A 13021-nucleotide genomic window follows, 5' to 3' on the forward strand; every position below is an offset into this window, starting at 1 on the left:
GTTTTATATAGTTTTAGCTTTTAAGGTTAGGTCTTTGATTTATTTTGAGTTAATTTTTATATATGGTATGAGGTAGGGGTCCAAGATCATTATTTTGCATGTAGATATCCAGTTGTTCCAGCATATCTGAATTATTCTTAATATATGGTAAAGGCATTATTTTGAAAGAAAAAGAATGATTCTGATAAAAAGGGTGAAAAAAAAAAAACTATGAGCTTGGATGATTGCCAAGCCACCACTGGTTTAAAGTAGCACTGGTTTTGAAATCAGTGGAATCTGAAAACGACAGACCCTGAACTTTAGCAGCTAGCATAATGGACTGGAAAGGAATGGCAAACCGATAGTGGTCTTGTTAAAAACTCAGTGATATGGTTGCGGCTTTCAGCATTGATCTGAGAAAGTTCAGAATCCTCTTCAGATGAGTTTCACCCACTTTGAGCTGCAGGTAAAGCTCTAACCAAAGGAACCTGGGCCACTGTAATTTTTGATGAACCAGCTAAGCTTGTGATACACACTACAACTGAGATAATTCAGGTAGGGCAAACTGTTTGATGGGGGACAAAAAAAAATCATGGAAGGGGTTATTCAGTGAAGGAAATGAGCCATTTTTCAGATTTACATGCAACACCCTGATGAACTAAAAATGGTTCCTAAGAATTTTAGATCAAGGAGCAGTGTCTCTGGCTTTAAACACTGTTGAGTGAAGAGGAATTAGGGCTCACTGTAGCTACAGAGAAACCCCTAGTTTACTAGAATGCATTAAGGGAGGGGTCCACCATACATATCCAGAGATGGGCAATTGCCCTGCTTCTCCCTTGTCTTAAAAATGGTTGGTGCCTACTGAAGCTGCAGAAATGCTGTAGATGTAGGCAGTATTGCACTGGCTGTATGATGAAGTAAATGAGCACCCTTATGGAATGCCCCTTACTAAGTTTATAACAGACACTGTGATAAAGGATGCTCACCAGCAGGGGCTTCATATATGACTTTGCTGTTGGATCTCAGGAGGATGTAAACAGGTAGTTTCAGATTTTTTATCTCAACTTCCTCATATGGATAATAAACAGATAATAATGAGTTTAGGACTTTACAAGATAAATAAAATCAGTAAGAAAGAGGACACCAAGGGGATGAAGTTGAACCCTTGTCTTTTTTTTGTTGAGTTGTTAAGAGTTCTTTACATATTCTGGATACTAGATCTTTATCGGATATAGGATTTGCAAATATTTTCTCCCATTCCAAAGTTGTCTTTTCACTCTCTTGATAATATTCTTTGATGCACAAAAGGTTTTAATTTTTTTTTAAGTTTTTAATTTTGATGAAGCCCAATTTATCTATTTTGCTGTTGTTGCTAGTGCTTTTGGTGTCATATCTAGGACTCCACTACTAAATCCAAGGTCATGAAGATTCACCTCTATGTTTCTGTTAAGAAACACATACAAAAATTAACTCACAATGGATGAAAGAACTAACCTTATGAGCTAAAACTAAAGAAAACTCTTAGAAGAAAATATAGGGCTGAATCTTTATAGCTTTGAATTTGGCAATGGATTTTTAGATATGACAACAAAATAAGCAAAAAAAGAAAACTAGATAAATTGGACTTGATCAAAATTAAAAACTGTTGTGTGTCAAAGGGCATTATCAAGAGAGTGAAAAGACAACCTACAGACTGGGAGAAGATATTTGCAAGCCATATATCTGATGCTTTACATAGTATTCAGAATACTACGTAAAGAACTCTTACAACTCAAAAACAAAAAGACAAACGGCCCAATTACAAAAAGGGCAAAAGAACTGAACAGACATCTCTCCAGAGAAGATATACTAAGATCCAATAAGCACACAAAAAGATGTCCAATACCATGAGTGACTAGGAAAATGCAAATCAAAACCAAAATGAGATAACATTTCACATCCATTAGGATGGCTATTATCAAAACAAACAAACAAACAAAACCCCCAAAAACCTAAAAACAAGTGTTGGTGAGGATGTAGAGAAATTGGAACCCTCGTATATTGCTGGCAGAAATGTAAAATGGTGAAGCCACATGGTTCCTCAAAAAGTTAAACATAGAATTACCATATGATCCAGCAATCCCACTCTGATGCATATATCCAAGAGAATTTAATGCAAGGACTCAAACAGATACTTGTACATCAATGCTCATAGCAGCGCTATTCACAATGGGCAAAAGGTAGAAACAACCCAAGTATTCATAAACAGATAAATGGATAAATAAAATACAGATACAGGCTATACATACAATGGAATATTATTCAGTCACAAAAAGAAATGAAGTTCTGATATATATATGACACAGATAAATCTTGAAGACGTTCTGCTAAATTAAACAAGTCAGACAGAAAAGGGGAAATATTGCATGATTCTACTTATATAAGAAGAATATTTGCCTATTCTTACTTAGAATAGACAAATTCATAGTAGATTAGAGGTTATCGGGGCTGGGGCGAGGGGAAATTGGGAGTTATTGTTTAAAGGTTACAGAGTTTCTGTTTGGGATGATTAAAGAGTTCTGGAAATAGATAATGGTAATGGTTGCAAAACAATGTGACTATACTTATACCACTGAATTGTACACTTAAAATGGTAATATGTATTTTACAATAAAAAGTAGCAAATGGAAAGAAAATAAGGGAGCAACAATTCATTTTTTATATGGCTAATTAAAAATGCTATGAAAAGGAAGAAAATGACAGAGTGCCAAACAATGATAATTTTACAGTAAGGTGGAGAACCTGCAACGGCTTGTCCTCAAAGTCCTCAGGATATAAAAATCTCAAGGAAGATACACTCAATTAATCTGATTTAGAGGAATTTTAGAAAGAGAAAGATTCCAATGAGCCACTATCATCAGATACCAAAATACTGGCTTTCAATATTAAGGCGGTAATGGAAGAAGAAGATTGATATGAAGGCCAAGGTCTCTTGACCCAATTCCTGGCAGGGGACCCAAGACGTTTTACAAATGTGTAAGTCAATGACTGGAGGTCGAGAAGAAATTCTTTTAGGTCTACTGGATATAGGAGCACAGTGTGCAGTACTGCTTAGGGCTGAAAATAAGCCCCTTAGGGATGACAGAATTAATTCAGGGGGATAAGAGGATGCTACTGTGAAAGGAGTAAAAATTAAGGTCTGGGGACTTCCCTGGCAGTCCAGTGGTTAAGACTTCACCTTCCAATGCAGGGGGTGTGGGTTCGACCCCTGGTCGGGGAACTAAGATCCCACATGCCTCGTGGCCAAAAAACCAAAACATAAAACAGAAGTGATACTGTAACAAATTCAATAAAGACTTAAAAAAAAAATTAAGGTCTGGTTAAAAGTTGGAATATATGATAAAACAGCATATACTGTGGTATCTCCCTTACCTGAATGTATAACTGATATGGCTATAATGTTTGAATGGAAAATCCTCCCCCTACTGGGTAATATGAAGAAAAGAATAACATGGGTCTTCCCTTCATCCAGTACTCACTGGACATGCAACGCGGGAGCCTTTAGAATTAACCTAAGCCAACTCAACTAGAAAACTGGAAACATTATTGGATACCTGGAAGGCAGTACTGCCCTGAATAAAGAAATGTCATATGCAGGTATATTAGTGTCCATAAATTCACTGTACTAGCCCAGTGGCCAATAAGGAAGGCTAATGAACCAGGTCACTAAGAGTAGGCACAGACTCAGCTGTCCCCAATACACTCCACACTATTCAACTGATACAACAAGCTAAAGGAGACTGGTATCCTGTATTGATCTGGTTAATGCATTTTCCTCATTATCAATCACCAGTGAGAACCTACAACAACCTGCATTCATGTAGAATGGTTTCCAATATACATTTACAGTATTATTTCATGCCAGAAAGCATTCCAACAAGAAGGGCAATGCCCAAAGGAGCTCCATCATGAAATGGAAATGCACTACATGGAGTATGTTACCAGGGATCCATGGGACAGACTCATCATCTTTATGAGCCTTTTTTCCTCAGATCCTTCCTTTTGACCAACTGCCCAAGGATGCCAGGCAATTGGTCTGGTTCACAGATGGTAGTTCAGAACTAAAGGCAATTCTGTATGGAAAGCAGATATTGAGTCCAGCAGAAGGTGAAATCCTTATCAAAGAACAAGTTGGTCCACTGAGCTGAATTACATGCTGTATTCCTAGCCATGATAGAAGAACTGGACACAAATAAAAGCCTCACTATTTGGGTAAATACTGACTCCAATGCACTTGCAATTGGTCTAACAATCGGCCATAAATAACTGAATAAGATTCCCACATGTGGGCCACCACTCTATATAAATCTCTACGGAAACTCTGAGGGTAAAACAAAGTAGGCCATGTTGATGCTCACCAAAGAAACCCTATGCCAGGGTTTGAAGGTGATTGGAATCAACTAGTTGATGGCCTAATTTGATCTCCTGAAATGTCAAAGGCATGAAGAGGAGGAGGGACATTTGGGACACTTGGATCACTGACAAAGAAAAAGTTAAAACTTAGTGGGCCTACATTCCTGAGAACTTTGGAATTTGTTGTGGTTGGTTATGGGAAGCGCTACGGAAAACTCAAACCAAAGTCTGTTTAGGAGTAGACCAAAGTCTACTCATATGATCTAGGCCTGGAGGAATTACCATTTTGGGGGTACCAAATTTATTTCCTAATTGTACTAAAGCAGTTAGTACTCAATGGCAACATGTCTGGTGTTGGCCCACTCGAAATGAGAGCCTTAGAGAATTAGGAGCTGGGCTATGAGTAACTGGCCAGGCAGATTTGCTTTTAATGAGGAAAGACCTACGAATGAAAAAGACCTACTAACATGAATAGGGTGCCTTGAAGGCATCCTATTCCAGGAGTAAAGACAAAAGTGGCAAGATACTTGAAGTAATAGCACAGCGCTCACAAAATGAATCTTTTAATTACAGCATACTCTAAGACAACATGCCCAAATCAACCCAGCAATGAGAAGGGAACAAGGTGACGTGTTAATATAAGCTAGGTTAATAGATACCTTAATTCAAATGGAGTCCAAGGCATCCCAAGCCCTATGGCCAGGAATTCCCATAGCAGAAATCCAGGGTATGCATTTGTGGGAGACTTATGGGCCCTGTAGTCTACGGAAAACATTAACTAGAGGATGCAACCTGTCGAGGTGCTCTTTACCAGCTTCAGCACCCCAAATGAGGGCTAACCATTCTTTCCCGATAGTGTAGTTTGTGAGTACTGGACAAACTTTAAATACTATAGTGCTTCCTGTGGTAGATAAATGGGTTCTGTTGCAGGACTCTTCTCACTGGGCACCAGTATCTGTCAAACTATGTAACCTGAGAGTAGAAATCTGGCTGTGTACTCGAGATGTTCTGAATCCTGAAAAAACAGATATGGTCTCTGATTTATACTCCTATGAGGAATAATACATAGTATATGGGAAAAGGTAGATTGGGTTGGGAGGGACAAATTGATTACACCATTATTTTGTCCGATTTATACTGTAACTACAATGGTATTGTTATAAGGTATAATACGGAGTCATAAGTAAAATTAACACTGTAGATACTAATAGTGATCTAATATAATGGAAGATTGAGTTAAAGCCTTCTCAGGATCTTATTCCCTATGCAGCAGAACTGGACTGATGAATACTTACAGCTGATTAATGAAAGATTATGATTCTTAATAATTCAGACAATATATGCCAAAAAGAACAGATAGCTATAGATCTGAGAAGCAAAAGAATTGTACGGTTAGTACAAAAACATGAGAAAGTACAAGTGGAAGGTTCAGCTGTCTGTTTAAATCTCTACCAACCCCATACTTTGTAGATATTATAAATGGATTCAGCATGAGCACTTTGATTGTCTATCTCATTGTATGACATTGTAAGGCAAGTAACTGTTATCAAACTAAGGATTTTATTTTATTAGAAAAAGCCTTGACAATGGGTCGGGGAGTGTGAACTGTTAATTCCTAGAATTAGCTTGAGCTGTTTTGCTAAATTTCTGCATGACACTACTTTGGTCAAGGCATGGCATGAAACATACTGATTAAAAGTGTTGTGAGGGCAATAAGCAAATGAAAAGATGCTCAATATCACTAACCATTAGGGAAATGCAAATCAAAACCACAATCAACTCAGCCATAAAAAAGAAATAATTCTGCCATTTGCAGCAACATGGATGGACTTGGAAGGCATTAATTATGCTAACTGAAGTAAGTCAGACAAAGACAAATACTGTATGATATCACTTATATGTGGAATCTAATAACTACAACAAATTAGTGAATATAACAAAAAAGAAGCAGATTCATAGATACAGAGAACAAACTAGTGGTTACTAGTGGGGAGAGGGAGGGAAGGGGGCAATATAGGGATCGGGGAGTAGGGGGTACAAACTACTGGGTGTAAGACAGGCTACAAGGATGTATTGTACAACATGGGGAATATAGCCAATATTTTGTAATAACTGTAAATGGAGTATAACCTTTAAAAATTGTATTAAAAAAACACAGATACTCCTTCATACCCATTAGGATTGCTATTATTAAAAAAAAAAAAAACCCAGAATGTCATAGATATGGAGAAATTAGAACCCTTATGAATTGCTGAACACAGTATGGTGGTTCCTCAAAAAATTAAACACAGAATTAACATTTGATCCAGCAATTCCACTTCTGGGTATATATTCAAAATAAATGAAAGTCAGGTCTTAACCAGGTATTTTTACTGCAACGTTCAGAGCAGAATTATTCACAACAGCTTAAAGATGCAAACAACCCAAATGACCATCAGTGGATGAATGGATAACAAAACATTGTATATACATACAATGGAATATTATTTAGTCTTAAAAAGGAAGGAAATTCTAATATATGCTACAACGTGGATGAATCCTGAAGACATTATGATAAGTGAAATGTTAGAAACAAAAGGACAAATATTATATGACTACACTTATGAGTTGCCTAGAGTAGTCAAATTCATAGAGACGGAAAGTAGAACAGTGGTTACTAGGGGCTACAAGAAGGGGGAATGAGGAGTTACTCCCTACTGGGCACAGAGTTTCAGCATGAAATCACGAAAAAGTTCTTGAGATGTACAGTCGTGGCGATTGTACAACAATGTGAAAGTATTTAATGACACCAAACTGTACACTTAAAATGGCTAAAATGGTAAATTTTATTTTATTTTATATATATATATATTTATTTATTTCACCACAATAAAAACAAAGTATTGCAAGAAATTTCAGGGCAGTACAGTTTGTATTAGCCTGTCAGTATTGATAACAGTGAGATTAAAGGTTTATACTTGGTCTCTGCGAGAGCTCTGTTACCTAGCAGGAATATGCCAATGAGACCAAAACCCAAAAATCCCTAGCTGAGATTCTATCTGGGGCTCCCTGGTTCCCAGGTGTTCTATACATGCATCTGTGGTTCCTGAGCCACAGAGAAAATGCACCTTGCCTGGTCCTTACTGAGGGAGGACAATAGGAGTCTGCACCCAGCTTCTCTGGACCTGGCTGTGAGACAGCCATTGGGTGTGACAGGTATTCTTACATTAATGCTGTTGCTATACTGTATGCTTCTCCTGTAATAAACTGCAGATTTGTAAGCACTGTCATTTTAGGTCCTACGAATCTTCTTTAACAAACTCTTAACTGCTGCTATTATTGTAGATATGGTAAGGAAAGGAAATAAAATGAATTAATTTATGTTGTTGCAAGGAGAAACAACTAAGATCATGGGTAAAAGATACAAGAGGGATATTTGATTTGCCTTGCAAGGTACTGAGCAAGTCTCTAGACACACTCAGTAAACATCGAAGCAGAAGCTAAATGTCCATGTGCCATGAGATTACTGCATTGGGTACACAAACTCAAGGTGCCCACTGAACCCTAAGAGCTGAGAATTTTTAATTTGGAAAGAACTTTTTCAGTAGGAGCCATACCTGTGATGTCAGCTTCCCAGCAATCTGCATTCGTTCAATTTCTGCAGGAGATTTGATCAGCCTGAGACGCTGTACCAGCTGCTGCACAGCCCGAACCTTGTTCTTGCTCCTGGCTTTGACCTCTGCCAACTGCTGCATGTAGTCACAGTGGAGCTGAATGTGAGCGGGCCTCATCCAGTCATACCACAGTGTATGTGTCTCAGCTTAAAACAGATTTAAATAAAACAGCAACAAGAAATACCACCTGTCATAATGACTTGAACAAGAGTCAAAACTATAAAATATGTAGTATAGAACTCTAAAGGGTTGAACACAAACTCTCAGGACCGAAGTAAATGAAGGATTGGATCGTAAATCATTGGAAAGGCCATTCCCTGAAAATAGCAAGATATTCTGAGACTGAACACACAGCTTTTTCTGCCCTCAAACTTCAGTGTTTTTAATAAAGATGATAGATGAGACTAAAGCTTTACTCAAGCTTTGATTTTATTATTTATTAACTGTTAAAGAACAATTACGACAATTGTTCTCCACACAACTGAGCTAGAGGCATCATTAAATAACTAAACACGAAAGGACAGAAAAAAGTACTCAGCTCATGACCTTATGGTTAAAAGTGTTCCATCCCTTACAATCTCAGTATTGGTGAAAGGAGCTCTCATAGTTGATAATACATGCTAATCCACACTTACCCAGGAAATCCTTCCTTTTCCATCTGCCATGTATTCTCATTACAGACAACCACAGTTCACCATTTCACTTTAGAGACCCAAGGAAATGGTCAATTTTTGCCTGAGATATAAGATGAGGCTCATTATGAAAATCTTTTCCACTTACATCAGGTCTCTATTTGTTCTTTTCTTTTTTTTCTGACAGAAACCTATGAGTAGGGGATTCCCTGGTGGCGCAGTGGTTAAGAATCCGCCTGCCAATGCAGGGGACACAGGTTTGAGCCCTGGTCCGGGAAGATCCCACATGCCGCGAAGCAACTAAGCCCGTGCGCCACAACTACTGAGCCTGCGCTCTAGAGCCCATGAGCCACAACTACTGAGCCCATGTGCCACAACTACTGGAGCCCGCGTGCCTAGAGTCCGTGCTCCGCAACAAGAGAAGCCACCACGATGAGAAGCCCGCGCACCGCAACGAAGAGTAGCCCCCACTCGACGCAACTAAAGATAGCCCGTGCGCAGCAACAAAGATCCAACACAGCCAAAAATAAATAAATAAATAAATAAAATAATAATAATAAAAAAGAAACCTATGAGTAGTATTCATGACAATCTAAGTCTGAAGGTTTGTTTGTATGTTTTATACAATGGACTTTGGACCAAAGAGGGAAAAAATCCTAAAAATTTTGATCGGATATGTATTAGTGGTACAATCTCCTAAATATTTTCACTTTAAAATAAAAGTGATTTTAAATGTAGATTACATGTAAAACTCTAATCTTATTTTCAATAGAAATTTAATTGTTGTAATTTTTAAAAAGTAAAACAACCATGACCATCTGCTGTCAGCTTATAAAATCACAGACCAACCTTTTTAGGTTTTTAAACTTTCAATCTATGATCACTGGAAACAATTTTGAAATTCTCTTTTTTTTTTTTTTAAACATCTTTATTGAAGTATAATTGCTTTACAATGGTGTGTTACTTTCTGCTTTATAACAAAGTGAATCAGTTATACATATACATATGTTCCCATATCTCTTCCCTGAAATTCTCTTTTAGAGACTTCAGAAATGTTTATAAACCTTACAAGAAAATCAGACTAAAATTTTACGATCATACATTTTTTTGTCTAAAATCAAGTATTTTCCAACTTGATCATCTATCTTATTTATCAAATTTGGCTCTAAGTGACTTCTGGACACTTCAAAAAATAAAATGCTTACTAGAGCTGTAGATTTGTAAGAATCACTAAGGATAGTTTATAATGCAGTGTACATTCTGAAAAGTTCCAGAAAAGGAATCCCAAAACATTCTGAGCGATCATAATTTCACCAGAATAAGCGTAGAGAAAGTGACTATTTCAAGGGGCATGAATTCAACCGTGTACACGAACCACCTGAGAATCTTGTTAAAATGCAGATCCTGATTTAGTAGGTATGGAATGGGGGCTGCAGATTTTACATTTCCAGCATCTATTATGCATTTGTAACTCTATAATGCATCACCAGGTGATTCTGATGTTGGTGATGAATAAATCATTCTTTGAGAATACTGCCCTTTTTTGAAGAGTTGGCAAAAGCAGTAAGATAAGTAGTAATCAAAGGTCAATAGACTGGTCAGTAATCTTGAAAAGCAGCCCATGCTCATCCTCCACTTTAAAATTCTCTGTCTGGGATTTCAAACTAGAACAGTTAAAAGTCTCTGTGAATGAATAATCCAATGAAGATTTAGCAAATGAATAAATGAAATCTTTAAAGTCTTGTGGAAAAGATTTATATTCTTTTCATGGTGCCCAGGGAAATGCTGCTACGATAATTATTTTAGGAAATGAAGAACTTTGTCTAAACGGGCAAGGAAGGTCTTGTCCCAATCTGGCCTATGATTTGACTTATGCTCCCATTTGTTACCTTTCAGTTTTGGTACAAGATGTTGAAATTCTTCCAGCGTATAGGCTTCATCCACTCCAGTTAGAGCTATTGCTCCATCAGTACCAGATCGGGGGCCATCCCAAAGTTCTCGACTGGGATCTCTCTGAGGCACAAAAAGTATGGCCTTGTGTGCTGGTAACTGCTTGCCGGGGAGGCTTTGAAGGACCAGAATGCTATCAGGCTCTTGGAATCCACACAGGTACAGGAAATTGTTGTCTTGGTGGAAAGTATAGGGGATATCATTGCTCATATAGTATGTAGGGTTGGACAGCAGTACCACTGTGTGGTCTGTACCACTCTGCCCTTGTGCTTCCTTGTGGATCAGAGATATTAGTTTGTGTCTGCGAAGTGCATATTCCACCTGGGATAGTCCTGGCGTCACCTCCCCTAGAAATGACAAATAACAGTGATGGTTTGCATTTCTATAGTGCCAAAGTACTTAAGATAGCTTAATATTAGATGGAGACACCCAAGTTCATTTCTTCAATTTATGCCCAATCTCCTCATAGCACATGGCAAATTAAGGAGATAACCCAGGTTTCAAATTTCTATTCCATTGCAAAAATTTGGAAGAAATGATAATTACATGTGGTCCTGCCTGAAAACTGGGATCATGACCTCTTAAGATCTCTTTCAGCTCTTTGGTTCATTCTTTTACTCATTCAATCAAATATTTACTAAACATTATTATATGGAAGGCATTGTTAGGCAAATAATCCAAGTTGCCCTGAAGTTTCAATATACAAGGTGAGGAGAAGGATCACATTTTCTGTGTAAGACTTCCCCAAAAGAATGTAAGCTCCTCGAAGACACAGATTTTTGTCTGTTTGCTCAACGTTATATTCCCAGGGCCTAGAATAACAACTGGAATATAGTAGGCATTTGATAATTGTCAAATGAGCTATAGTATTTTTAGAGTTTAAGGCCAAAAAGCTTTCCCCAATTTCAAGAGCTAGAATAAATTTCTCCTTCTGAATTTCCAAGGCATAATAATATCTTTCTAACAGGGCTTTTCACTTTCTACCTTGTAGTAACAGTGAGCTGGGTATACATAAACTCTTTGATGGTCAGAACCATCTTCGTATCCTTCAAAACTCTAGAAATATTATCCACCTCTTGGGGCTGTCATGAGAATCAAATTTGATAAAGCATGTGATTCTTAAGGATTTGAAGACATCCCAGAAAATCTTTTGAAAGCTATGGATGTATTCTGTTTACTAAACGGCATGTAGGCACATACAAACATTTTTTTAAAAATTTATTTAATTTATTTTATTTTTGGCTGCGTTGGGTCTTCGCTGCTGCACGTGGGCTCTCCTCTAGTTGTGGCGAGCAGCAGGGCTACTCTTCGTTGCGGTGCATGGGCTTCTCATTGTGGTGGCTTCTCTTGTTGCGGAGCACAGGCTCTAGGCGCGCGGGTTTCAGTAGTTGCGATATGCAGGCTTAGTTGCTCCGCAGCAAGTAGGATCTTCCCGGACCAGGGCTCGAACCCGTGGCCCCTGCAGTGGCAGGTGGATTCTTAACCACTGCGCCACCAGGGAAGCCCAAATACAAACTTTTGACATACAATTTCAAGAGTCTCAGATTCCTGTAAGCGCACGCAAAAAACCCATATTAAGAACCCCTGTGGGACCTCCCTGGTGGTCCAGGGGTTAAGAATCTGCCTTCCAATGCAGGGGATGTGGGTTCGATCCCTGGTTGGGGAACTAAGATCCCACATGCCGCGGGGCAACTAAGCCCACAAGCTGCAACTACTGAGCCCGTGCACCACAACTACAGAGCCCATGTGCTCTGGAGCCCGCACGCCACACTAGAGAGAAGCCCTCGCACCACAACTAGAGAGAAGCCTGCATGCCGCAAAGAAGATCCCATGTGCCACAACTAAGACACGATGCAGCCAAAAATAAATAAACAAACAAACAAATATATATATATAAAAAAAGAAACTTTGTTATGAAGTGTTATGTGTTAGTTCTTTTTTTTTTAGCTTTTTCTCCTTTTATTTATTTTTTATTTATTTTTTTAACATCTTTACTGGAGTATAATTGCTTTACAATGTTGTGTTAGTTGCTGCTGTGTAACAAAGTGAATCAGCTATATGTATACATATATCCCCATATCTCCTCCCTCTTGCATCTCCCTCCCATCCTCCCTACCCCACCCCTCTAGGGGGACACAAAGCACTGAGCTGATCTCCCTGAGCTATGCAGCTGCTTCCCACTGGCTATCTATTTTACATTTGGTAGTGTATATATGTCCATGCCACTCTCTCACTTTGTCCCAGCTTACCCTTCCCCCTCCCCGTGTCCTCAAGTCCATTCTCTAGTAGGTCTGTGTCTTTATTCCCGTCTTGCCCCTAGGTTCTTCATGACCATTTTTTTTTTTTTTTTTTAGATTCCATATATATGTGTTAGCATACGGTATTTGTTTTTCTCTTTCTGACTTACTTCACTCT

At 38.3% G+C, this 13021-nt stretch overlaps 1 protein-coding gene across 1 annotated transcript in view; it reads right to left on the reverse strand.

Moving 5' to 3' along the window:
• The window catches only part of XPNPEP3 (X-prolyl aminopeptidase 3), a 56194-nt gene that overhangs the window by 23997 nt on the left and 19176 nt on the right, over positions 1–13021 (reverse strand). Inside the window, exons 3-4 of the mRNA XM_061205516.1 lie at positions 10546–10953; positions 7968–8170 (exon numbers count right to left, since the gene is read on the reverse strand). Coding sequence (XP_061061499.1) covers positions 7968–8170; positions 10546–10953 — 611 coding nt within the window. The remainder of the gene's footprint in view (positions 1–7967; positions 8171–10545; positions 10954–13021) is intronic.

The sequence above is a fragment of the Eubalaena glacialis genome, chromosome 11 (genome assembly GCF_028564815.1).
Source record: "Eubalaena glacialis isolate mEubGla1 chromosome 11, mEubGla1.1.hap2.+ XY, whole genome shotgun sequence".
Taxonomy (NCBI): domain Eukaryota; kingdom Metazoa; phylum Chordata; class Mammalia; order Artiodactyla; family Balaenidae; genus Eubalaena; species Eubalaena glacialis.